Raw genomic sequence first — 27,996 nt, forward strand, 5'->3', positions numbered from 1 at the left:
GCCGCGACCCCGGAGGCGGAGGAGCTCGCACCGCAGTGGGTGTGTGAGTATCAATCAATAAATATCTGCCTCTATGGCCAATGCTCAGTTATTACCGGATCAATAACTGTATGAACAGGGCTTCGGATAGTGTTCGCTTTCATCCAGCGGCTCGAACACCTCTGCCCGGCTGTGTGCGGACTTTTCTGTGGAGCTCTTTGTTGTTGTTTGGAGTGTTAGCCGCTAGCCTTTTCCTGGAGCTAACGGCTAACAGCGGCAGCTCCCCGTAACCGTAGGCGACTCAGAGACGCTCATTCCAGGCTTCATTGTGCCACAGGTGCCCCTGAAGCTAACAGCTCCTGCACCCCTTCACATGGACCCGGGTGGAAGTGAACTGGACTCGAGCCTGCCTCAGCCTGAGAACCCGTGTCTGATCGTGGAGGACTCCCAGCCAGATAGCGTTGCTCTGGAGGACGACCCGGAGAGCAGCTACCGGGCTCTGCTGGCCCGCCGCCTGTCCAGCCTGCAGCCCGCCGCCCGCAGCCCGGTGCTGGTAGGACCCCCCACATCCTCCGGTGGCTCAGATCAGGGTTTGGATCAGGTGCTCATCTCACTGAGGAGACAGAGGTGGAAGAACAGTCAGAGATGAGCTCAGCATTAGTTTCTTTCGTGAACCCCACTGGTACAAACATCATAGACTGAAAGAGAATCAGAACATGAAAAACTGTTCATCACTGACATCTGTGTGAATATTGGAAACATAATGTCAGGAATACATACAGTCATCTGTTACCTAACCTTAACCACTCTATCTCTAACCAGTCTAACCAGTTTAACTTAAACCAGTCTAACCCTGACATCATGAACTCAACAAAGTCATCATAATTTCTTCTTTGTACATTCGGATGTTTATTCTAATACAGTGGAACATATTTTAAGTCACTGTTCTGGTCATTCTGTAGTTTAAACACAGAGGGTTTAAGGGAGAGAGGAGGACAGACAGGAAGAGAAGGAGCAGAGAGGAGGACAGACAGGAAGAGGGGGAGCAGAGAGGAGGACAGACAGGAAGAGGAGGAGCAGAGAGGAGGACAGACAGGAAGAGGAGGAGCAGAGAGGAGGACAGACAGGAAGAGGAGGAGCAGAGAGGAGGACAGACAGGAAGAGGAGGAGCAGAGAGGAGGACAGACAGGAAGAGGAGGAGCAGAGAGGAGGACAGACAGGAAGAGGAGGAGAGAGGAGGACAGACAGGAAGAGGAGCAGAGAGGAGGACAGACCGGAGGAGGATCAGAGAGGAGGACAGACAGGAAGAGGAGGAGAGAGGAGGACAGACAGGAGGAGGAGGAGGACAGACAGGAAGAGGAGGAGGAGCAGAGAGGAGGACAGACAGGAGGAGGAGGAGCAGAGAGGAGGACAGACAGGAGGAAGAGCAGAGAGGAGGACAGACAGGAAGAGGAGGAGAGAGGAGGACAGACAGGAAGAGGAGGAGGACAGACAGGAGGAGGAGCAGAGAGGAGGACAGACAGGAAGAGGAGCAGACAGGAGGAGGAGGAGCAGGGAGAAGGAGGAGCAGAGAGGAGGACAGAGAGGAGGACAGACAGGAGGAAGAGCAGAGAGGAGGACAGACAGGAGGAGGAGGAGGAGGAGCTGAGTGTATCATGAGGAGTCTCCCAGTCTAAGTCTGTAACAGATGAACTAAGCCTAAAAAATATTGACACTTAAAAATGTTGATGTAATTATTTGGAGTCTGTTTTTTTTTTTTTTTTTTTTTTCAGGAGCTGATTTCATCTCCTGTTGGCAGCCGATGTTCTCAGACCGACAGCCAATCAGAGAGCTCCCACAACAACAACAACAGCCAGCCTGAACCAGGTCAGTGTGTTGGTTCAGGTCATACGTGTTTGTTCTCCTTCATACATGTTTGTTCTCATACGTGTGTTCTCCTTCATGTGTGTTTGTTCTCATACATGTGTTCTCCTTCGTATGTATTCGTTTTCATACGTGTGCTCTGTTTCCTTCATTCAGACGTCCTCACTTCAGCCAATCAGAGCTCTGGATTCCAGGAAGAGAGGCCAGTTCTGAACACAGTCCTGCCCCCCAACAGTAAGAGGTATGTAAGGTCATGACCTATCAACTGGTTCAAAGGTCATGGGGTCCTAAGGCAGACTGTGATGTTTCAGGTGTTCAGCTGAGGACGACATGGATTCAGGAGCTGATTCGACCACATACGGTGTCCACACTGAAGGTAGAACACACACCAGAATCAGAACACATGACCTGCTTCAACACATGACCCGGTTTAAGACATGATCTGGTTTAAGACATGATCCGGTTTAAGACATGATCTAGTTTAATTCATGACCCGGTTCTACACGTGACCCGGTTCAGTGCGCTGACATTCAGACATCTGTGTTTCAGAGGGGACGTCCCAGTTGGGTTTACTGGAGCTCTCCCAGAGCCAGGACCAGGACCTGAGAGGAGAACAGGACCAACCAGGTATCACCGGAATTAAATGAAAATAAGGGTTTGATGATCAGGAACATGTGGAAAATAAACCCTGATCTGGTTCCTCTGGGTTCCTTCTGTGTTTCTCAGCAGCAGAGCAGAACATCAGATCTGGGTCATCTCAGAGTCAGGACCACAGAACATTCCGGTTTGGATCCACATGTTCAGTATCAGCCTTTGTGGTCCACACAGTCCACCTGCTGCCCAGTCTGACTCCTGTTCCTTCTCCTGCAGGTCTGAGGTCAGCTCCAGCTCCTCTGAACCTGGGTCAGGCCGACGACTGACTGTCCAGGACCTGCTACATTCACAGAACCAGGACCAGCAGGACTCAGACATCCTGTCATCACAGGAAGACCTGTTCGGCGCTGAGAAGACGGGTCAGATCTGTTCAAACATGCTGCTGTTTTTATCCTTCTGGTGTTTTCTGATGTTTTGTGGTTTTTGTATCTGAACTGAACTGGACCAGATGTTCTAGATAAAAACCACCTGAATGGCCTCATTAAAACCTGCTTGTCTGTGATGCGTTCAGGTGCTGGTGTGGACAGTACGGTGTCTGAGCCACAGCAGAAGGGCCAGCCTGCCCCTGGCCCCACCCCCAGTCCCACCCACACCCCGGCCCACACCTTACATCTGCTGCACCTGTCGGGTCAGGGGACGCTGGTCCAACAGAGTCTGTCCCAGTAAGATGTCCACTGTCCTCTCCATCAGACACCACCTCAGTGTGGACGTCTGTCCTCACCCGTCTGTCCTCACCTGTCTGTCCTCACCCTTCTGTCCTAACTCTTCTGTCCTATCCCTTCTGTCCTCACTGCTCTGTCCTAATTCTTGTGTCCTCACCTGTCTGTCCTCACCCTTCTGTCCTAACCCGTCTGTCCCCCTGTATGTCCTCACTGTTCTGCTCTTGTTCTTTAGGAGTTCTGTCGACTTCGTGGCTCCGACTCCAGAGAACTTCTCAAACACACCTCTAATCGTTCCCAGTTCTCCGACTGGAGCGCCGGACAGACACGGTAACACAAAAGATAAACAAACGTGAACCCAGTCTGACCTGGACTCACCTGGTCTGAGGTTCTGGGTCAAACTGATCATTATTTCATTCAGTTAAAGCTGGTTTTTGGTCCTGAGTCAGAGTTAAAGATTCCATTTGTTTTTAGTGTTTTTTGAATTAATATAAATATGAATCTAATAAACAAAGGATGTGACTTGATAAAAATATCAAAAATGATAAATTATGTAAAAGGTTCAGGAGGTTTGTGTCTGTTTCAGTTTCAGCTGCTGAACCCATGGACACTTCGCTGCCACCAGACGAGAAGGATGATGAGCCAATGGAAACAAGCGCCTACTCTAAGCCCCTCCCATCTGCCTCTACTCCCCTGTCCCAGAATTCCCCTGGTTTTGTGCTGGAGCGCCCTCTTTCTGTTCCGTCACAGCCGGATTTATCTCATGTACGGGTGATGTTTTCATCTGGGTTCATAGTGTTTGAGGTTCTTCATATTTGTGTTCTTAAAGCCTATTTCAGCTTAATTCTATATATAAAGTATATATCGAATTTATTTGGTTTGTCTGATTAAACAGGATGTTTTCCAGACTACTGGTATTGGCAGAACTTATTATATTATGTTAAATTACATTATATTTTTCTTTATTTTATTATATTATGTTATAGTATATTAAATTATACCATACTATATTATTACCCAGATGCTTTATGGTTTATAATTTGATATTTAGTTCCACTTTTATTGGTGTCCTACTGTCTGATCAGTTCCTTTAAATTCCAGTCAGTCCATTAAAACTGTGAACTGCTGACTTTATCAAGTGTCCTTGAATGCACCATGAAGTTCTTGTGTACAGTACAAACCCATTTTGAGCTCATCTTGGGCTGGTTCAGACCAACAGCTGTCGTCTGGATGATGCTGAAATTTCAGTATTTATCTTTGGGTTTAGCGTCTTAAACTTGTCTGTTGCCACCATTTTGTTTCAGGACGTGTTTGTTGTGACGCAGAGTTCAGAAGTTCCTCAGATGTCTCAGAACAACAACCAACCAGGTCCACCGGAGTCGTCTCTGTCCGTGAGCTGCAGCCTCGTCCTGCAGACCGACGATGACAGCCAGGCGACGCAGATCCAAGACGATGATGAGGAAAGGGTGGGGCCACTTGGGGTTGACAGCACAGACTCCGCCCCCACAAACCGCCACAAGATGTCCAACAGTAACGGCACCTCCAAAGAACCACCATCTGCTTCTCCAACAAAGCGCCTGTCACAGCCCGATGTCGACTCAAAGACGGTCAATATAGCCGACAGGGCGGAGCTGAACAGCTGTGTGATGGAGACGCCCTCTGACTCCGCCTCCTCACTGTCTGTTATCTCTCAGACAACACCGAGGACCACGGTGAATGTATGCGGACAAAACTCACTTCAGAAAAATAAAAATAGCCTGAATGTAGAGGAGGAGGTGGAGTTGTCAGTAGGGGAGGAGCTGGAGAGTGTGACGGCGGCCACATCAGGGGGCGGGACCTCAGGTTTGGCTCTGGCTCTGTCTCAGAGTCAGCTGGATGAAAGTGTTGTCATGGTTACAGACAGTGACAGAGACTCGCAGAAAGAGGCAAACACTTCACAGCCAATCAGACGCAAAGGCTCCGCCTCCACTAACGGACATCACACCAAAGAAGGAAACAAAGCTTTTTATAGGCTGAGCCAGACTGAGAGGGCGGGGCCTGACGCAGAAGGCACAAAGGATAAAAGCCTGGACAGTTCAGGAGGTGAGTGGAGTCTGTTACAGATGTAATACCTCCCATGGCCACTAGGTGTCCACAGAGCTGCCATCAACCTACACTGAACCTGCATGAGTCTAATCTGAGTCTAAATTTACCTCATTATTCAAACGTTTCAAATGTTCCTGTGTCCGAATATGGCCACAGCGTGAAAACTTAATGCTTTAAAATGAGGAGAACAGTTGAAGCAAAGACTATCAGAACCATAGACCATCAGAACCAAACAAAGACCATCAGAACCATATACCATCAGAACCAAACAAAGACCATCAGAAGCAAAGACAATCAGAACCAAACAAAGACCATCAGAACCATAGACCATCAGAACCAGACAAAGACCATCAGAACCAAACAAAGATCAGCAGAACCAAACACATTAGAAGAACCCAGACTTCAGCACAAACTTCACATCTCTATCCCATCATGGCTCCGTCTTTACTGTTTCTGTGAATGTCCTGATTCAGATTTTTCTTTGTTATTCCAGAGATTTCCTTCCACTTCACTCTTCCAAAAGAGGGTGAGCTGATTGGTCCGGCCATGAGTGCCACGCCCCCTTTGATCAGTCAGCTGAAGCAGACACTCAGACACAGCACTCCCATTGGTCAGTTTGTCTCCTCAACAAACACCATTACAGAAGAAACTGGCCGCCATCGTGGTAAAACGTCCCTTTTGTGTTTTTTTACCCAGAACTCAACTCTTTCTCGGACAAACCTGACGCGGCGGCCGGCGTCTCCAATACCAGTGACATCGTCTCTGGAGAGAGTGGCGAGGACTCAGCAGAAAGGGCTGATGGGAAGTTGAGTCTGCGGATGAAGCTGGTGACTCCGGTGGAGGAGGGTAGCTCGGAGCGCTTCAGTCTGCAGAGTGAGTCCAGACTACTGCCCCATTTCCATGGAGACATTCAGTACACGCCAGTCTAACGCCTTTGTCTCCCTCAGAGCCCACGCTGGCGGAGGAAGACAGCTCTGTCGTCACGGTGACCACTGTTGCCAAGGCGGTAGCCAGGTAAGTCAGATGGAGAACGTTCCAAATATTAGGCAGAACATCCACAACATGAGGAGTTAGAACAAAACAAAAAATGAAATGAATGGATAGCAGCAACATGTGACCTATTTTGTAGTCTTATTAGCTCCTCCCATATTAGGACAGCTAATGCGGACACCATAGCTGTTGCTATGGGTGACAAGACAAGACCAGGGACGTTTCTCAATACTAAGAACACAGAGTACGGTCTTGGTAAGAACGGTCTTGGTAAGAACGGTCTCAGAGAACGTACTTCCTAGGAACACAAGTCTATCTGTAATCGAACTGCTGGTCCCAGTGACCTTTAACCCTGTCTCCTGGTCCAGGTGACCTTTAACCCTGGGTTCTAGGTTTATGCAAACTTGCAATTGGAACAGAACTAGGGCCGCGACTGATGACATTTCATTAGTATGGAAGAACAGACAAGAACATGTATTGAGAAACGACCCAGATGTTTTGAAAATGACAGGAAGTGTACGTCTTCCATCATAACGTACGTTCGTGCTACAAAAGAAATCAAATAATAGACTGAAACGTGTTTTATGTGTTATTGATTGTTTTAATTGTAATTGTGTGTTTTTAACCTGTCTCTTTTCCATTTTTGTAAAGTACTGTGAATTGCCCTGTGTATGAATTGTGCTATACAAATAAATCTGCCTTGCCTAAACCAGGGTTTATGATTATCGCATTTCTGAAGTGACTGTAAACACATCACATCTGATTACTCCCAGTTATTGGGTGTTTATGCTCATGTAAACGGACTCATTGTAAAGGGGTCAATGATGAAGAAATGAGGAAGAAGACATAGGTTTGTAGTTGTTGACTCCGTTGTCATGGAGATGACTTTAAAGGTTTGGTGTCTTCAACACTGACAGAAGTCCGTTGAATGTTCTGTTGGTAAAAACTGTTGGATGCAGTCACATGTCTGCGTTAATGCAGTGTTTTTTTTCCCATTAGTCCATCTGTGTTCAGTCGAGTTCGTCAGGTTCATCGACAGCAGGAGGATGGAACGACTGCAGAGAACCACACACCTGTCAGGTGAGAACGTCTGAGTCCGCGAGGGTCTGTGAGGGTCTCTGTGGGTCTTCAACTGACCTTTAATTAGTTTGAGTTCAACGTGAATCCTGTTCGTTTTGATGTTTGTTAAAACACTGAACAGTAAAAGTTCAGTTCATTATGTTTTCAACATTTTGACTCTTTTTAATCCACATTTGGTCTGTATTAAAAGGAAGTTCTGGTGAGTTTGACCTGGTTCTGACATGTGAGTAGAACCTGTGGATGAAATGGACCTGGTTCTGGTTGGTCTATGGACTGTTCATCATCATCTGTTGAACATGAAGGTTTCGTGTTAAACGTGAACCGGTTCTGACGTCTGTGTCTGGTTCTGATGTTCTGCTCCAAACTTCCTGCAGGGCAGTGCTGTTCACCTCATCACCTGCGTGTAACAGCCTCCCGAACAGCCAATCAGAGCCCTCACAACAGGGGGTGGGGTCTGCGTCCCAAGGGACCCACAGAGGCCCCGCCTCTAGTCCGGGTCAAACCAAGGACAGACAGGGTCCGGAAAACCCAGACCCAAAGACCCAGAGCCAGACTGAACCCGGACAGAAGGTTTCCCATCAGGCCTGTGATGGCTCCGCCCCCAGTCCATCCAAGGTCAGAACACTTCGGTCACAGTATTAATCTGTCTGTTTTGGCTCCACCCACTTCAGTTTGTTCTGTTTTGTTGTTTTTTGGGGTCAGCCCCATCAGCGGCCCATTTCCCATCAGCCCCCTGTGGACATCCAGCGCTCCCCGTCCTTCAGAAGAACCACTGGTCCCGCCCACCGCAGGCATGTACGCACCATCCAGGAAGTGCGGACCACCGTGACCCGGATCATCACCGACGTGTACTACGAGGACGGCCGGGAGGTGGAGCGCAAGGTCACCGAGGTAGTGGGGGGGGTATTTACATGAGTATAGACCACTTCAGAGTCTTCGTCACCGCAGTTGTTCACTCTGGTGTCAGAAAAACAGTGAATATGAACAGAGGTAAAAGGAGAGGACAGATGTGTGTTTGTGCTGTAGGTTCACAATAGAAATGATAAAAACCAACTTTCACTTTTACTGAATACTGTGGTTGAAGATGTCCTTTGAGTCAAACTGTAGACTCTTATGGTTGAAGACATTAAATGGACGGACTGGACTGATGGAACCATGTTGAATTCTTGGAAACTGTGGAGAGTTCATTTCATATCAGTCTGTCCATGAGACAACACTGTCCCATCCATGCAGGTGCAGCTGGTCTGTCAGTATAGAGTTGGTCCACTGGTCCATGATCGTCCACGCCTGGTCCAGCTGTCTGGTCCTTGTCTCTGACTAGGCAGGACGTCGGTCCAACACACCAGAACCATCAGACTAATGTGGGTCTTCAACATCCTGGACATGTCCCTATAGTCCACAGTCTGTCGTATATCCAACCTGTTGTGTGTTCTTTGTGCTCTTAAACTGAAGGATCAAACAGGATGTCCACTCATAAAGGGACATGGGCTCAGTGAGTTCTGATCCAACGGTACCGATGGCTGCAGATGTGTTTTTTTTTTTTTTTCAGTGAATTGTTTGAGTTACCATAGTATTCTGACCCTTCAAATGTCCGTTCAGCACAGTCTGTCTTCAGCTTTTCTTTAGTGGAAACGCTGGGTTTTTCACCTACATACAAACACAAGTCCGTCCACTGTCCGTCCACTTGGACCTTGAACCACAGTGTTCATGTGTTAAAAAGGACAGTTTTCTACCGTCTTTAAACTGTGTCTTTCCTCTTGTTTGTTAATTGGCTGATGTTCCTTATAAGTCCATTGTCCTTTAGACCTTGTCCCCATCCTTGTCCCTCTCCCTGTCTCTAGGAGAGCGAGGAGCCTGTGGTGGACTGTCAGGTGCTGGACAGCGACGTGTCTCCATGTCAAACAGGAAGTAGCTCATTGGCATCTGGCGACCTGGCAGACATCAGCTCCCTGTCGTCCAAGGCGTTCAGTCTTCAACACAGCTCCGGGGGGATGAGCGGCAGCAGCTCTGGAGGACGCCTCGCCGCCGACTTCATCCTACCACCGAGCCGACTGAAGGCCAGCAGGTAAAACCGCCACCCCCAAGGCCCCACCCATTGCTGCTTCTCCTTCACTGTTCTGCTCTTTCACTTCCTGTTCTTGTCACTCTGTGCTAATCTCAGTGCTGACTCCGCCTCCTGCAGGGCCAGGTGGATCAGGTGTCCGTCTCAGGCCATGCCCCCTGAACCCAGTCCACACTGGAGGGTTTTAACACATAGGTCTGATCCGGTTTGGTTTCACCAGAGACCACGTTGTCAATATTTAGTAGATTATGGATCTGTAGTTTGTTTCAGTTTTATTTATTTAGGGCCTAATGTAGAGGACAGACGGACACTAGACAGACGGACACTGGACACAGAGACATGTTGGACTTCAACCTGTTGGTCGTCATTAATAGAAGTATCTGAGTTGAAAGTGTTTGATCATCTAACTGATCTGAGGTCTGTTCCATCTGTTCTTGTCCTGGTTGACGGTTCAAGTCCCATCAGTGAAAATGTTAAAGTCTGTTGTGAAAATACATCTTCACTCATGTAGATGAAGGGTTTTAATACTGAGACCAGTTGAACTAAGTTTGAGATTCACTAAAGTAGAGAAATACAGCAATGAAATAAAAAGGAAGAGGAGAAAACATCTACATGAATCTAATGTGAATAAATGAGGCTGAATAATAATAATAACAATAATAATAATAATGATATTAAATGTCAGCATTCATTAGCTGTGTGTAAATGACCATGAACCACTGTATTGTATTGTATTGTATTGTATTTCACACACACACACACACACACACACACACACATATATATATATATATATATATATATATATATATATATATATATATATATATATATATATATATATATAAATCACAGTAGAGATTGAAATCCAGTAGGATTCGTAATCCTACTAGGACAGATAGGATTTCAGTTTGTCCTAGGACAAACTAAAATTCCTATCTGTCCTAGTAGGATTACGAATCCTACTGGATTTCAATCTCTACTGTGACATATACAGGGTGGGGAAGCAAAATTTACAATATTTTGAGGCAGGGATTGAAAGACAGTGTATGACCAATTAGTTTATTGAAAGTCATGAGAATTTATTTGCCACAAGAAAATTTACATAATAGAAAATGTTTTTATTCTATGTGTCCTCCTTCTTTCTCAATAACTGCCTTCACACCCTTCCTGAAACTTGCGCAAGTGTTCCTCAAATATTCGGGTGACAACTTCTCCCATTCTTCTTTAATAGTATCTTCCAGACTTTCTCGTAATAGTTTTGCTCATAGTCATTCTCTTCTTTACATTATAAACAGTCTTTATGGACAATCCAACTATTTTTGAAATCTCCTTTGGTGTGACGAGTGCATTCAGCAAATCACACACCCTTTGACGTTTGCTTTCCTGATTACTCATATGGGCAAAAGTTTCTGAAAAGGTATGGATAATAGTGTTAGGTATGATTATGACATCAATATATGTTTGGTTTCAAAACAATTGACGTAGTGCCTGCTGAGAAAAAACAACTAAATGTTCAGTGTAAATTTTGCTTCCCCACCCTGTATGTATATGTATATGTGTGTGTGTATATATATATATATATATATATATATATATATACATATATATATATATATATATATATATATGTATATATATATATATATACACATATATATATATATATATATATATATATATGTGTATATATATATATATATATGTATATATATATATATATATATATATATATATATATATATATATATATGTATGTGTATATATATATATATATGTATATATGTGTGTATATATATATATATATATGTGTATATATGTATATATGTGTATATATATATATGTGTGTATATATATATATATGTATATGTGTGTGTGTGTGTATGAATAAATTTTTTTTTTATTTTTTTACTGTGCACATAATATTTACATAACGAATATGAATGTGTTTTCATTTGGTGTTCAGATAAACCTGTGATTGAAACTACACTAATCGGTGATTGGCTCTAAAAGTATAAATAAAACCGTCTGTGCATCTAATTTTAAACTGAACAATAAAAACCTGCACGTTTACAAAGAACCAGCTGAAAATAGGAGAACATATGGATAAATGTGACATCAGTGTCTGATTAGGTTTTAAAATGTAAAAAGATGGGGCGGAGTCGTAGACATTTTTAACTGTTTGACTGGTTAAAAAAACCTGAAATAAAATGGTCATGTTGAGGTGTTCAGACCAGTCCTGGATCAGGTCTGAACCCAGTCCGGTTCCCCTCCAGTCCTGCGGTTGTCCGCTGGTTCTCCTCCGGTGTGGATCGGTGTCACCCGAACAGTCCTGGCCTCACCGTGGCCTCTGATTGGCTCCTGACCACCTGATTCCACCCCTCTGTGTGTCCACAGTCCCAGGAGGGGAGGCGGGCAGCCACAGAGGGGTCATAGGGGTCAAAGGGCGGGGCTAGCAGTGGCAAAGGGCAGAGGTCAGGGTGCCGCGGGGTCCCGGGCCCCAGCCCCGGCCCCGGCCCCGCTGAGCCCCAGAGGAGGCGGAGCCAGGAGGGGCCGGCCCCCGTCCCGTCCCTCGTCCCTGTCCAGGTGAGTCCTCAGGTGGGTGGAGTCTATACTAACATTCACCCTGTTCCCACTGACACGGTCGACCTTTGACCTTCACTTCCTAACTCCTCCTATGGTGGCGGTGAGTCCTGTTTTTAATGTGACATAATCAGGTGAGTTTTTATTTGACTGAGTTTTAGACTCATGAATATTATTATGTTCAGACCAAACATAAAAAGACACAAAACTGGATTTACGTCAGGAAACAAGTTGGAACCCGTTCTTTTATCCGTCTGTGGAAACGAAGCATGAGCAGCTTCAGTCACATGATGTCATGAATCTGATCAAACAGGAAATAAAACTGAGCATTAGACGTAAAAACACAAAGACATAATACCAGAGTCTGAGTCTGTAATAAATGTAGATTCAGTTTGTGTTTAAATGGGTTTGAGTCCAAAGGAAAACGTTCCAGGTTCTGTTTACTGGAACATTTACTGACAGACAAATGAACCCGAACCAGGAGGTCTGTGGAATAAACACATTAAACTGAGCAAAAATGAAGGACAGTGAAGACAATAATCAACAAAATGAAGAGAATAATGAAGGAAATGATCATAAAAACAGCCACCACTTGTGTAATAACTCGTTATCATATAAATGATTAAAACCATCAAATAAACAGAACTGTTGGTTTAAATTAATCTGATTAAAGGAAAATTTAACATATTTAATCTGATCAATTAGAATAAACTATAGATCATTGATTATCAGAGAACAATCAGAACAAACTGAACATCCAAGGGTTAATGCAGGATTAGATCTGACAGATATGATGATGTCACTGGGGGCGTGGTGTGTCTCCATGATTACTGTAGGAGGTCCTGACTGTGTCCAATCTCTCTCTAAGGGGGGGCGGAGTCAGTGTAGTGCCAAGGGTCGGAGGTCATCTTCACTCCTCCTCAGAGGATGAGCGTTTCTCCTCCGCGCTCCTCCCTCGCCTCCCTGTTAGCCCCGCCCACGGAGGCTCCGCCCACTCCGACTCCCTCAGGTCATTGCCCGAGGAGGCGAGTTCGGCCGGGTCCAGCTTTGTGGGTCTGCGGGTCGTCGCCAAGTGGTCGTCTAACGGGTACTTCTACTCCGGACGTATCATCAAGGATGCCGGTGAGGGGAGGTTCAGGCTGCGCTTTGACGATGGCTACGAATGCGAGGTGGCAGGAAAAGACATCCTGCTGTGTGACCCCATCCCCCTGGAGACAGAGGTGACGGCGCTGCTTGAGGACGAGTACTTCAGCACAGGTGAGCAGGGGGAGGGGCTAGAGACGGGGAGGCCTGTACAGGTGAGGAGGGGAGGGGCTAGAGATGGGTAAGTCTGTTCAGGTGAGCAGGGGGAGGGGCTAGAGACAGGTAGGTCTGTACAGGTGAGGAGGGGGAGGGGCTAGAAACCGGTAAGTCTGTACAGGTGAGGAGGGGGAGGGGCTAGAGATAGGTATGACTGTACAGGTGAGCAGGGGGGGGGCTACTGATGGGAGGTCAGTACAGGTGATGGGGTGTGGCTTCAGGTATGAGTAGGGGGTGTGGCTCCAGGCATCCTGTCCATTGTCACGGTGCCGGTCTGTGTGTTTGGTGTCCAGGTGTGGTGAAGGGCCATAAGACCGAGGGCCAGGACCTGTTCTACCATGTGGAGCGAGGAGACCAGAGGCAGTGGTACAACCGGACCTCTGTCATCCTGTCTCTGGACCAGGGGAACCGACTCCGTGAGCAGCACAGCCTCGGACCCTATGAACCTGCCACACCGCTCGCCAAGGCGTCCGACATCAGCCTGGGTCAGACAGGAAGTCACACAACGCCTGACGTTGAACAATATGGTGATGTCATTTAGTTTCTGACATTCTTGCCGCGGTCTCCACAGATAACCTGGTGGAGGGGAAGAGGCGGCGCCGAGGAGCCCCCGACACGCCCACCCGGACCTCCTCCTCATCCTCCAGCCCCAGGACCCCTGGACCCTCCGGAAAGAGGAGGCTAATGAGTCCGGAAGCCAACAGGACGGGCCGGACTCCGCCCAAAAGGGGACGGCGAGGAGGACACAGATCGGGTACGAAGGCAACGCCCACCCTGTGACCAGACAGAGGCGGAGTGTGTGGGGCCAGATATGGGTGTGGTTTATCCGGGTTTTAGGATTAGACTGATCAGATGTGAAATGTTTTAATTATGTTTCAGATTTTAGATGAAACTGGGTCAGAGTTTACTGGGGTTTTTCTTCATTTATGTCATTTTTAAATTGTTTCTTCTTCAGTGAAATGTGTTATATTTTTATTTTTAACAAATGTCCAGTTTTTTCGTGTTTTATAATGTTTTTTAACCTTTAAACTGTTGATTAAATGATCTGTGTGGATATGAGACGTTAATGTTTAATCTGATTGGCTGGTGTTTGTAATGCTGACCTTTGACCTCCTGGTGACCTGTGTGCGTCTGCTGCGTTGGCTGAGGCTGATCTGGTAACGTTGACCTTTGACCTGGTGGTGGGTCACGGTGGGGGTTGTGGGTGGTCTGTGTTTCTGCCCCTAACGCGTCCGTCTGTCTGCAGCCCAGCGTCTCGGCGTCTGTAACACCTCGGGCAGTGGGACGGACGGCGCTGGCCCGTCACATGACCCGGCTGACACCCACGGCCCGCTGCCGCCCAACGCATCCCTGTTCATGGGCTTTGCCTTCATGTTGACGGCGTCTTCAGAGAGCGATCGGCTGACGAACCGGCCAAGTAGCGACGGCGACGAGGGCGAAGACGGTGGGGATGATGAGGGACAGCATCGCAGTGGTCCGTCCCGCGGTGTTCGGTCTCTAAACCTTTGTCCTGTTTTGACAGATTACGTCCAGACCGGGCCGTACAATAAAACGTACACAGAGGCTCAGCTTCAGGCGGGAGGAGGCTTCGTCCTGCCAGACTTCAACGAAGAGCAGGTGAGTCACATGACCCAGCCAATATGGTTAAAGGGTTAACGACAGGGAGAGCTGAGGGTCCAAGATGTAACACAGCCACTGGCCACCGGAGGCTGCTCCAAACCCCCAGACCCACACTGGCTTCCACTGTCAGTCTGGTGTTTGAATCATCATCAGCTAATGTTTCCTCCGTTAATTAGAGCTCAGGTCCAACTGGACCTTTGATTGACAGGTGTGATTGACAGCTCAGAGTGTTCAGAGGTTCTGTTTATTATTTCATCGGCTCCATTTGATAAAATGTAAAATAATGTTATTACAGTGTGTGATGGCTCGTTTTTAGTTTCAGTAAACTTGCATTAGCATTAGCTCACCTCTAATAATAATACACTCATAATGGCACTGTGAGAACAGTGGTAAGGAAAAACTATATCATTGTGTTTGGAAACTTAAGTTAACGTGGTACGAGAGAGAAAATGCTTGTGTAGCCCCACCCCCTTTTGTCATTTCTGGCTCCATAAACTGGTTGTGAACTGACAGGCAGTGTCACACTGGTTCAAACCCACCCCATGGTGGTGAACAGGCCACGCCCACATACACATTATGTGACCAAGTAGCTGAAGAGCTCAGGTTTGGAGGTTAAAGTTCAGAAGGAATTGGTTTAATTTGTACGTGAACATGTTCATATGGATAAATATCAGGTCAACATCCGATCATTATTGGTCTGTGATTCAGATCCTGATATTTGGAGTTGAATGAAGAATAATAATAATGATGATGATGATGATAATAATGATAACAATAATAATGATAACAATAATAACTATTGATAATAAACCGATTTTATTCTACATGATAAAAACACTGAAACCTTTTCCGTGTGGTTTAACAAATATGAACTATATTCCGCCCTCAGTGTAAAGCGGCCTATCAGAGCCTCCTGATTGCTGACCAACACTGTCGGACCAGGAAGTACCTGCTGTGTGTGGCGAGCGGCGTCCCCTGCGTCTCGCACATGTGGGTTCGAGACTGTTGTAAAGAGAACAAGCTGCTGAACTACAGGAACTACCTGCTGCCTGCAGGGGCGGGGCCCGACGGCGCCATCGTGGAGTGGTACGGCACTGACCTGCTACTTTAAACCAAACGGTGTGGAACTGATCCAGCTTTAATCAGACACTGTGTGTTTCCCTTCAGGCACCCGCGCAGCAGCCCATTCAAGGCCCTGAAGGTCCTGCTGGTCTTCCAGGAACCACCAGAGCTCTGGGCGCAGCTCATCACCTTAGGGGGCGGAGCCACGGTCCGACAGCTGCACCCCGACAAGGACGGATCAGGTATGGACACGGGAGACCAGGAACCTGAACCTGGATGTGGTCTGGTATTAGGGTCAGGAAAGTCAACATAAATGAGCCTTAAGAACAATTAAATGGAACAGAACTTAGACCGACTGATGATGTTTAAGGAGAATGGACGAGAACAGAAGAGAACGTGTATTGAGAAACAGCCTCAGTCTGAGTTTAATTAGTTTACTTTTCTACACATCCATCCTTTACCAAGTGAATATTAATACTATACAGTTTATAGTGTTTACATGTGGAGGTGAACAGTCATTAAAGATTCGTCATCGTTGCGTTACCGTGGTTCCTTTGTAATCGTGTTACCGTGGTTTCTCATTCTGTTTTCGTTCATGATTGTGACTCAGTTTCAGGGAAACTTTATTTGCTCTGCAGACAACGCTGACACTCCATCTTTTTTCCAGACCTTCCATCTGGAAAGTTTGACGTTGTGGTAACGGACGCCAACTGCCCGCCGTCGCTGGAGATGGCGGTGACATCACAGGAAGTGCCGTTGGTGTCTCCTGAGTGGCTGATCCAAAGTCTGATCTGCGGCGAGCGTTTGGGTTTCCACAGCAGGCCTCAGTACCGCCACGACTTCACCTCGTAGGCGGAGCCTGGGCGTGGCCGTGGTGCATGCTATGCTGTACATATGTGACCTGTCTGTTTTTATCCCATAATAAACACTGAGTCGGGCTCATTTGAACCTTCACTGCCTTTATTTTCATGCAGAACATGCAAGTATTTACAGTTTGTACAAGTTAAAGAAACGGTTCAACTCCAAACCAAACCCCGTCAGTTGAAAAACAGGAACGATGCGGTTCTGTCGGGTTCTCCTTCATACTTCTGCTCATCTCAAACACTGAAAAGAAACAAGTGAAATGACCTTAAACATCTGATTGCCATGGAAACTGAAGATGTCTGAGCTGTGTTTAGATAAACTGGGTTTATTTTAGTATCTGTCACTTTTCCATCTTTTTAGACCCAATAATAAAAGGTAAATGTAGACATATATCCCCCCCAGGATGGACCTAATGATGACCTCAGAGAAATGCACAAAAATTGTCCTCTTGCTCTGAGCCATCCCATAATTAATGAATGAATATTCAAATATTGGGTCCAAAAATAGGACCCAAATATGGACATTTAATCTCTGTAGGTGTCAGTGCATTAGATGTGAAAACATGTGTAAATGGTCTTATATAGACAATAAATAAAGACACTGTGTTAAACGTGTCAATCCTAGTGGTTTTTCTAATCCACATGTAGATTTTTCATCAGTCTCATTCCAGGTTTGGTGTGGTACCCATCGTGTCCACTGGTGTTACATGTGGAACCGGAACATTTAAACACTAATAAATCACCAGTGATTTTTCAACAGCGGTCATTTTTGTCAAACACTCTGCCTTGAATATTTACTTTGATTCCCAAAATACACATGTGAGAGAATAGAAATATTTTTAAAAATACCGGAATTTCCGTGTCCTTTTCCCTTGGTTCCATCAGGGTAATCCGTGTTGGAATACTAGTCCAATTGGGTTTATACTGTCTACTAGAACTTATGCAGATTTCCTTTTCTTATTTGTCAGACAGATGAGGAAGGCTGCAGGTTGTAGCCGAAACATGTTAAGGTAAAAGAATTAACTTTTTCTATCTGTCTGACAAATAAAAGGAAATCTGTACTGTTGGAATACTGACTAGTCCTAATTTCAAGGAAAACTCTGATATCACTGAGTTGTCTGTGGATTTGTCTGTGTAATAGTGTGAATACTGGAAAAACCTGACAGAGACAGATGGAGGACTTCATGATAGAAACCCGGTGTCCTGATCAGAGGACTTAACGACAGAATAAGAAAAACTTTCTCAATGTGAGAATGTAAATGAAGAAGAAAAAGATGAGCAGTTAAGAACGCAACAAGATTAAAATACAGTGAATATCAAAATAAGATGAAAAAAAAAAAAAAATGATAAAAACGATTAAAATAAAACTTTGAATGATTTAATTATGGTTGAAAAATAAACTCTGAAAATGAGCAAAAACCCAGAAAAAGTTCTGAACCCTAAACCAAACCCTAACCCTAGACCCAACCCTAACCCTAAACCGAAGCCCTATCCTAAGCCAAACCCTAACTCTAAACCAAACCACTAGGTATTTGATGTGGTGTGAACATACACGTGGACAGCTCATAATGCCTACAGAAAACACGCTAATTAAAAGTGGCGTTATCTGTACGCAGTTCATGATATCACGTTGCCATATGCGCCACCATCTTGAGTAAACATCCAACACTAAGGAGACCAGGGTCCAGAAGACCAGGGTCTTGGAGACTAGGGTCCAGTTGGTTCAGGACTGGACCCTGGTTTTCTATGGTTTTGTGGATTTTTTGTGCCATATCTGCCCAGTGTTCCTCTGGCCTGTGTGTAGTTGGTGTGTAGTTTTGTGTACCTGCCAAGCGTTCCTCCAGCCTGTGTGTAGTACTTGTTGTAGTCCAGTCTGAGCAGCAGCTGAGCCAGGTCTGAGTTGATCTGATGGTTCCTCACACTCGACAGGATCTTAAACAGTAGAGACGACTGACGACGGAAACCCTGAAACACAACAGGCACAGACAGGTTCTGCTTAGACCTGGATGTTGGACCGTGACACGTCCACGTGTTCCAACATCAGGCACCATCGCTGACCTTGACCAGGATGTCGAGCTGAGCCGCCCCCCGCTCGTCCAGCGACGCCACCGTCTGGCTGACCAGAGAACAGAAGGTCTGACACAGCTCCAGGATCTCGTTCAGGCAGTGGAACACCTGAGAACAGAGGACAGGTCAGTGGGGTCAGACCTGTGAGCTGGAGAACATAGGTGTCTGATGCAGTGGTACCGGTTTGAGCAGGATGAAGGACTGGGCCAAAAGGTTACTCAGGAAGTGGTCATGGGCCAATCGGATGCTCTCGAAGTCTCTGGTGGAGTTGATCTGCTGAAGGAGCTGCGAGAACTGAGACTCCAATACGTCCACCTGAGGACAAGGACAGACACGAGGTGAATCTGGGCCCATTTTTTATGTCCTGTTGTTTCTGTCCACAGATTCACTGACACATCAATGGATCCGGTTCATTTATGTACAAACGGTGTCAGGGTTTCATTATGAACCGAACAAGTACAGAGAACCACATGGGGTTCTCAGCCACAGGGAGAACTGTGGTGCGTTCAAGGTCCTACCTGTAAGTAGTACTGCGGTGCGTTCAAGGTCCTACCTGTAAGTAGTACTGCGGTGCATTCAAGGTCCTACCTATAGGTAGTACTGTGGTGCGTTCAAGGTCCTACCTACAGGTAGTACTGCAGTGCATTCAAGGTCCTACCTGCAGGTAGTACTGCAAGTTGTCGATCAAAAAGGCCATGTGGTTGCGGAGTCTCCACTTGATGGCGTCCGTCTGACTGGATTTGAGGTGTTTCCTCTGCATCTGCAGGGCCCAGCAGTGCTGCAGCTGAGACTGGACTCTCCGAACACTCAGCAGGTACCTGAACACAACGTTGTACCTGAGGGAGACACAGGGGGAGGGGCCAACAGCAGGGGGAGGGGCAGGTGAGGTGGGCAGACCTGGGTACAGACAGACTGTTTACCGATGTGAACGTGGCATGTACAGACTTCTCGAGGACGGCCGGAGTGAACAGGATGTGCAGAGGCCACTGGACTTTATAGGTGAGGCCGAGAGCCGCCCAGCCGGTGGGCGGGATTTCTCGAGGTGAGGTGTCCTGTGGGGGTGTGGCTCCATCTCTGGGACCAATTGCATCTGGAAACATGCACTTGTTCAGTAAATAAATGTTCCAGAATGAGGATGGGTTACTGAGGTGGCGTCAAGGTGTTACCTTTACTGTCTTTGCCCTGATAGTCGACTGTCAGGTGCAGCAGAGGCAGCAGGTTATCGTCGTCCAGTAGAACTTTATGAGCCGCCTGTTGAAATGCCACGTTAACGTCTGAGGATGACAAAACAAAAACAAGAACAAAAAAACAGACAAAACTCCAATAAAACCATCAAATGTTCTGAAAGATGGAAAACTAAAACATTCTGTCGCTTTAAATCCTTAAACATGCTTTTCTGTATCTGTTACCCGTCCTGGTACCTGACTCACCGTGCTCTGTGACGGCCGTTGGCGGGGTCTTCAGCATGTGCTGCGCGAGGTCGATGAAAACCTGGTAGAGCTCACCACGACCCAGCAAGTAGAAGTCCTTAATGATCTGAGAGAGGACAGGCAGAGGTCAGAGGTCAGAGGGACTGGGCGGGTCCAGAAGATGTGACGACACAAACCTTGAGCTGTTCCAGAAGGTCCGATTCCTCCACCATCAGTGTCCACAGATGCTGAAACCAGACACACACATTCAGATGTTTGGATGAAAACCATCATGTATGAACTTTCCCATTGATGAGAGTTTGTTGAGTTCTAAAGTTCTGGAGCTCCGAGTTCTGGTGGGTTCTGTGATAAACCGGGTCTCACCTCTGCCACGGTGCTCCTGATGTGGTCGATGAGGTTTTCGAAGTCCACCAGACTGAACAGAGGCTGCTGTTTGAGTCGGTGCAGCTCGGCGGCAAACAGGTCCTCCTGGTGCTTCAGGATGGAACCTGAAACCAACTTGACATTTAATGAAACAAACACAAACACGTGTTCTGAAGGAACCGGACCTGTTGGACCATACCAGCTCTGGATGGGCTGTGGTTGTGGTTCTCAAACATCTGAACTGATTCTCCCACAAACAGGATCTTCTCGGCGACCCTGACAGGGATGTACGACGGCAGCATCTCGGTCCGGAGGGAGAACTGCTGCAGAGACGGAGCGAGCATGTTCTCCTCCTCGATCAGCCTCTAGAACCCAACACAAAGCACACAGGTCAGGGAGAACCGGCCCGGTCCAGAGCCACAGCCACCTCTGACGCCTCACCAGGTCCTGAAGCTCTCGCAGCTGTTTCCCGCTCAGTCCTCCTAAGCCCAGGTCCTCCTCCTCCTCCTCCTGATTGGCTGCTGCTCCTCCTGCACTCGGACCCTGTTTCACGTAGAACTCCTCACTCTGGTCCAGCAGTAAACCATGGAGCATCCAGGCCGCCAGCTGTTTGTACATGACACCATGACAGACCGCCAGGATCCTGAAACACAGAGAGAGGAACCCTGAAGCATACAGGAGCAGGACCAGGACCTGGACATATACAGGACCAGGACCCTGAAACACAGAGGCCGGAACCCTGAAGCATACAAGACCAGGACCCTGAAACAAAGAGGTCTGAACCCTGAAGCACACAGGACCAGGACCCGGACCCTGACATATACAGGACGTGGACCTGGATCTGGACCCTGACATATACAGGACCAGGACCTGGTGTTTCCTTTAGGCTCTGCCCCCAGGCTGATGGCCTTACTTCTCCAGAGCCGTGCGAACAGGTGGAAGTCCTCCACAGCTGTGTTTATAAACCGTCTCCAGGATCTGACAGCCGTGGATCTGAAACACACAGGGTTCAAGGGTCAGGAACGTAGAACCGGACCCACCACTGACTTCCCATCATGCTTTTCAGCTGACAGGAGTAAGTCCCCAACAGATAAAGATGTTCACCTTCTGAGCCTTTATGGTCTCCACCACCACCATCACAGACGGAAACAGCAGCTGGAACTGGACACACAAACACCAGCTGATGGAAACATTCTAAGGTTCTAAGACATGTTCATGGAACAGCTGAGAACAGTCCATACCTGATCCAGTTTATAGTTGGCATGGGAGATGGTCAGGTGAGGGTCACAGAGGAACTGGAACAGACGGAACAGGGGTTTACTGTACGTACACACACACCTGTCTGTCTGTCTGTCTGTCTGTGTCCATATGTCCACCTGTCTGTCTGTCTGTACCTCCTGCTCCAGGTCCAACAGCGTCTGTCTGTACGGCTGCAGGGTTGAGTCCAGTCCGGTGCAGAAGGCTCTCAGGTAGCTCCCATGGAGTCCAGTCTGACTGGGCTGAGATGTGTGATGTTCCTGAAGGACAAGTCAAAGCTGTTACGTTCCCTGTGGATTAAAACTGTCCAAACGCATCCTCAGAGACGGGGTTCTGTGGCACCGTGTGTGTTCTGAGGTACCATGTGTGTTCTGTTACTCGCCTGCTGGTGCACGTGTCCCGTGTGCTGCTCGATGAACTCTGTGAAGCGGATGTAATCTGATCCCAGTTTACAGAGTCTGTTCAGGACACTGGTCTCACTGGGATGGAGGAAGGGCAGGTCCTGGGATACCTACAGACAAGACACAGGTGGCTCAGATGTCCAACCTGTCCAACTCACACCAAACATCCCATCACAACTACATCCATACTTCATTTGGGTCTGTTTCTACTTTTCTATTTTATTTTCCTTTATATTAATCCTGAAGTTTTCTTCTGATAGTGTTTAGTATTTCTATCTATGCAACTTTATCAATTGCAAAATCACATCTTTTTGATTCAGTTTCCTGAAATAAAATCAAACGAGTCATGTCGTTTCATCTGTTCGTAGATACTGCTTTTTGTTAAATTTATTCAAAAAATCTAACAGATCCCTGGTGGTCCAGATCCAGCAGTGAAACAGGGACCCATGTCCTGTTCACTAGTGTCTGTGTTTAAACTCAATAACTGATCTGTTTAATACATATATGAATAGGTCTGAGTCAGTGCTGTCACATGACACATGGTACAACTGACACAAATAGCATTTGGGGTAAAAATACTTAAATTCCTGCTGCGTGACACAGGGACTGAAAATGAACATAATTTTATTCACTTTATTCAAATGTCCAAAACATGCTGATCTCATCTTAAATGGATCCAAAATTTAACATAGGGTGAATGAAACATAGCTCTGATGTTCATGGACAACTGGGATCAATATTGGATCAAAATGTGGAAATGATCCATTTGGATGAACACAAATCTGTAGGGACATGGGGACAGCAGTTTGGACCTTTGTTCAGTATCACAATAACAGACTCACTGGAACTAAAACACTACAAATATGATCTTAAACTTTTATAGAACAGACTTATTACAACTGTAGTAATATATACAGATAATAGCAGAGCATATTTGACAAATAATTGGATTGGACAGACTCTTTGAATATTCATGTTGTTTAAAACTCCACTTCCTGGTTGGGGAGGGTCAGGACCTAACCCTCACCTATCAGGCCACACCCAACCCTTTAAGAGGAAGAGTCAGGCCCAGACCATCCTCTTTCCTTTGTTTGACAGGGAGCATGTGGCCTGAAGAGAAGACAGACTTAAATGCACAGACTGGATGGATGCATAATTGAGTGAGTTGTAATTTGTGTTATTGTTAATTGAATATCTTTGGATATGTTTGGAATTGTTTTTGTAATAGTTATTGTTTCCTTTTGTTTAAGCTTAAAATCATCCTACCCATGTCATCCTGTCCAAATCATCCTACCCATGTCATCACCAGAACTGTTCACCTGTATATAATCTACCTGAAGAGAGAATAAAGCACTTCAACACAATCCCTGACCACTTATCATATCTGACCGTATGCCAGTGAAGAAGTTCTAATTATTACAACACAAATCAGCCCTTTTCATCAACCTTCATAGTTTTTTGCACATGTACTGTTGAATAATTAGTTAAACAGATTCACAGACTGAAAATATCACTGATACAAGAACAAATATTATTAATAATATTGGATTAGATTTATATAGCGCTTTTTTGGTCACTCAAAGCGCTTTACATTATTGATCCATTATTCATTCGCTCTCACATTCTCCCTCTGGTGGTGGTAAACTACATATGTAGCCACAGTTGCCCTGGGGCAGACTGACAGAAGTGTGGCTGCCAATTCATGCCAACGGCCCCTCCAACCACCACCAAACATTCACACGCATTCATACACCAGTGTGAATGGCACTGGAGGCAAGGAGGGTGAAGTGTCTTGCCCAAGGACACAACGGTCTGACTAGGATTCAAACTGCCAACCCTTCGGTTATTGGACGACCCACTCTACCATCTGAACCATGGCCACCCCATATTATTAGTAAAGTTAATAGTACATTTACATGAGTCTGAACAAATATTATTATTAAAGTTAATAGTGCATTTAGATATATGAGTCCTTTTTAGGTTTCCTTTTATATTGATTACTGTATATCTTTTTTTATACAGGTGATACTGAAATTTTGTAAACAGTTCCATAAAATAGAGTTCTTAAGCTAAAAAAATTAGCCTATTTCAGAAATGATAGAAGGTTTAATCTATGACACTGATGTCGACTGTGGCTGATTTTATTTATTATTTTTTAATATAGTTTATTTATCATTTGCAAGTTTTACAAAAATGAAGATCTTCAGCAAATATCAAACTGTGCAAGGTATGTAAAATTACAGGTATTCAACATAAAACAGGAGAATCACATCACATAACTTGCCAGGGGGTGTAAGGGTTTACAAAAAAAATGCCAAAATGTATACAGATATTCACAGCTCTTGTTGCCTTTTTATTGAGAGAAAACTTAATTGAGTCAATGTACTGTTTGACCTCACTGTGAAAAGCAATAAAAGAAGTATTTTGATGAGAGAGCTTGCATTTGTGAATGTGGAATTTTGCCAAAAGAATGATAAGGTTAATAATGAACGTTTCATTAGAATTGGTCTTATTTTTGTTAAGGTCAAAGAGGCCAAAAAACTTTTAACAATATGATCATTAGATGGGTAAAACTTATGAATTATTTTAAACGAAATTTCTTTAACTTTGTTGGTCAACAGGTATCGGTTGGGTAAGAGGCAGACCTTTTTCCAGTCAATGTGTTCCACATATTTATTCCAGTAAGGGACCACATATGGAACTGTGAAGGCATCAGTTTTAAACAGGGATCTAATCAGTTTGTTGTTCTTACCATTGTTGCAAGATAAACAGATCTTACCAATTGAGGTATCAGTAAGAGATAACAAGGGTAATTGTTTGGTATTCACTCTTGGTTGAGCTCTAAATAACATGCAAATACCAGAAGAGATTGCTCCAAAGACTTTTGCATAATCTCCAGGTGACACAGGGATACTGTATTTTTCTAGAAACTCATTATAGGAGTAGAGATGACCAGCCCTGTTAAATAACTGATCAACGAATACAATGTTATCTTTAAACCAGTAATCAATATATACATAGAGATTTGTGTTTAAACAGTGTGTTTTTGTTGTTCCAAATATAATATTTATTGGGTGAAAAGTTATGGTTGAAAATGAGAGACCATGAGAGGAAGGCCTGGCAATGAAAGGATGACATTTTAACCGGAATTTTATCAATATTGTAGGTACAGGTTAAGAAAAAGTTTAACCCACCCAGTTTTGACAAAATATGGAAGGGTATAACATTCCAAATTGAGTTAGGGTTTTGAAAAAAAGTGTTTCAACCAGTTTATTTTAAATGTGTTATTCAAAGTACAGAAATCTATAAAATTTAGTCCACCATTTTCATAGCCATTCGTTAGAACAGATTTCTTCACATGGTGAGTTCTATTTTTCCATAAGAAGTTGAGAAGTAGCTTGTCAATCTCAGTAATAAGTTTGTTGTCCACACACAGAGAAAAAGATGGATACGTTAAACGTGCTAAGCCTTCTGCCTTAGAGAGCAGAACTTTGCCTCTGAGAGAGAGATCCCGTAATAGCCACTGGTTCAGCTTTTTTTTAGTTCTTTGGATAATAGGACCGAGGTTCAATGAAGTTCTTTTTTGTTGATCCCTGGTAATTGTGATACCCTGGTAAACAAGTTCATTTTTAACTGGAATACAACAAATTGAAGATTTTGAACAGTCCTTAATGGACATAATCTCACACTTATTGAGAGTCAGGCTTAAGCCAGAGGCCTGGAAAAGCTCATTTACAGTACTTATCGCAATGGAAACTTGGTTTTCATCCCTAAGAAAGAGTGTTCTATCGTCCGCCAGTTGAGAGATAGTAAGCTCTCTACCTAAAATGTTGATCCTGTTTATCTCGCTTGATTTAACCCTTTCATGTATAGTGGTCACTCCAGTGGACAGTTATTCTCCAGCTGTTCTCTTGTATATTCATGGACTTTGTTGTTTTAGTTCCATATCAGCCAACACAGTGGACGCTCATGCATCATCCCATACACTGACATTCAGACCATTACTGTAACTTTGCTGTTCTTGATAAACCTGATCTGAAGTAACATGTTTGAGTGTAAATCAAAAGCTTATTGCTATTAGACTGTAATCAACATTTTCTTTTTTACAGATTTTTTTGTTTGTTTTTCATAATAAGTAGTAACCGGTATTAGAGTATGTTCAAATGTGAGAAACCATCAAATTAGCAGCATTAAACATGTTTTTATTTCATAGTTTTCACACAGTATATCAGTAAATACATGTTCCTTTGCTTCGAAAATTAAACACATAGTGTCCAGCTGAGTGGACATTTTTACAACTCTATGAAAAATAGGTACATTTAAAAAAAAAAAAAAAAAAAAAAAAAAAAAAATTCAATCGCATTGGGTTTTTTGTTTGTTTTTCATGCCTAAAGAGGAATAAAAACACTCAGGAAAAAAATCTTGATTAAGGTTCTCATAATTCATGCACGAAAGGGTTAATATGGTCCGCCAAAAGCTGAGCCACCAGTAAGAAAAGGTATGGTGAAGCCGGGCACCCTTGTCTGATGCCTCTAGAAGTGTTGAATCTGGGAGACATAGCACCTGTTAGTTTAATTGACACTGTGGTTGATCTGGTCCAGCTGTGACCGTAGTTGACATTATCATATGAGGACAAACTGGGACAAATATTGGACCAAAAACAGCACAAACTCACCTATTAACGACAACATTCAAACATCGTTATAAAAAACACAGTCATTCTGAATATGAGTCTAAATCATCACCGTCATTTGAGTTTTTTCTACCTGCAATCCGGTCCGTTTGTTCCAGGGGAAAATAGTTCCCGGATATCCGCTCAGAGCCAACAGTAGCTCGTGAATCATCCTGCAGCTTTTATTATAGAGGAGTATTACACCCAATCTATTCTTTTTGAAGGTAAATTAAGCAGTAGTCTACCACCCAAATAAACCTCCTCCGTTGCGGCGCTCCGGCCGTCGCATGTTTATGACGACATCCATCCGCTACGCCTCCTGGGACTTGCAGGCTTATTGGTTTAGACGTATCTTATCGCCACCTGCTGGACAGAGAGCAGACTTTAAATCCTCTCATATTCCAGTAAATAGAAACCTATTTTTCATAGAATGTTTCATGAGATTTGCGTAAATAATACGGTTTTTCGAGGCAAGTAATCTTAATCTCAAATTAAAATTAACTTTCCGAAGGTTTCATTCATGTCAGACTCTATTTTTCTTAAATGTCATTTCTGTTCACACAAACATTTAATATCAAAGAATGAACATATCAAATCTAAAATAAGCATATTTTCTTTGACAAATGACTAAAACATAACGAGGGCAAGATATAATTTCTATCACAATAAATATCGTTATTATTTGATAGTTTTAACTATTTCATGTCTTTTATCTGATGGATTTATCTCCAGCTTTGTTCACAAATTATAGTTTAAAAAAACTGTATTAAGTAAACCTCTAAATTTAATTAATTTTGTATGTGTTTTTACGCAAAATAGCAGAAACTGTTTTATTGATTAATTATTTTTTCATTACTTTACTTTATTTTTTAAATAACGACTTATCTGTGGATTTAATATTTCAAATGTGACAGAAAACATGTATTCAAGGAAAGAAAAAAGTAAAGAAAGAAAAACAATAGAGTAAACAGAAATGAAGGAAAAATCGTGAATTAAAAGGTCCCTAT

General features: G+C 44.7%; 2 protein-coding genes across 3 annotated transcripts; one reads left to right on the top strand and one right to left on the bottom strand.

Annotated features, from left to right (window-relative positions):
* tp53bp1 (tumor protein p53 binding protein, 1) lies at positions 1 to 16,878 on the top strand. Its single transcript, XM_030121823.1, has 28 exons — positions 1 to 43; positions 317 to 580; positions 1,752 to 1,845; positions 1,999 to 2,083; positions 2,154 to 2,218; positions 2,392 to 2,469; positions 2,569 to 2,626; positions 2,713 to 2,855; positions 3,008 to 3,158; positions 3,391 to 3,497; positions 3,748 to 3,920; positions 4,460 to 5,237; positions 5,734 to 5,850; positions 5,937 to 6,113; positions 6,188 to 6,254; positions 7,230 to 7,310; positions 7,682 to 7,925; positions 8,013 to 8,201; positions 9,152 to 9,375; positions 11,770 to 11,958; positions 12,824 to 13,212; positions 13,548 to 13,739; positions 13,826 to 14,008; positions 14,501 to 14,698; positions 14,777 to 14,871; positions 15,764 to 15,960; positions 16,042 to 16,178; positions 16,604 to 16,878. The coding sequence occupies exons 2-28, from the start codon at positions 353 to 355 to the stop codon at positions 16,786 to 16,788; spliced, it is 4,824 nt and encodes a 1,607-aa protein (XP_029977683.1). The 5' UTR covers positions 1 to 43; positions 317 to 352; the 3' UTR covers positions 16,789 to 16,878.
* On the bottom strand, positions 16,876 to 27,280 carry tubgcp4 (tubulin gamma complex component 4). 2 transcript variants are annotated; one of them, XM_030121994.1, is made up of 18 exons: positions 27,084 to 27,279; positions 22,299 to 22,427; positions 22,054 to 22,176; positions 21,901 to 21,954; positions 21,764 to 21,820; positions 21,573 to 21,652; positions 21,101 to 21,302; positions 20,859 to 21,024; positions 20,660 to 20,784; positions 20,473 to 20,523; positions 20,297 to 20,402; positions 20,033 to 20,140; positions 19,812 to 19,956; positions 19,525 to 19,702; positions 19,047 to 19,181; positions 18,858 to 18,974; positions 18,625 to 18,764; positions 16,876 to 17,040 (listed from the first exon to the last, which is right to left on the bottom strand). In XM_030121994.1, exons 1-18 carry the CDS (start codon positions 27,159 to 27,161, stop codon positions 17,034 to 17,036), a joined length of 2,001 nt encoding a protein of 666 aa, XP_029977854.1. In that variant the 5' UTR covers positions 27,162 to 27,279; the 3' UTR covers positions 16,876 to 17,033. The 2 variants fall into 2 exon arrangements, with proteins under 2 accessions (XP_029977854.1, XP_029977863.1); XM_030122003.1 differs by lacking the exons at positions 16,876 to 17,040; positions 18,625 to 18,764; positions 18,858 to 18,974; positions 19,047 to 19,181 and adding an exon at positions 19,196 to 19,489 and having other exon boundaries at positions 27,084 to 27,280.
* Positions 27,281 to 27,996: the final 716 nt, after the last annotated feature.

Source organism: Sphaeramia orbicularis, chromosome 3 (genome assembly GCF_902148855.1).
Source record: "Sphaeramia orbicularis chromosome 3, fSphaOr1.1, whole genome shotgun sequence".
NCBI lineage: Eukaryota > Metazoa > Chordata > Actinopteri > Kurtiformes > Apogonidae > Sphaeramia > Sphaeramia orbicularis.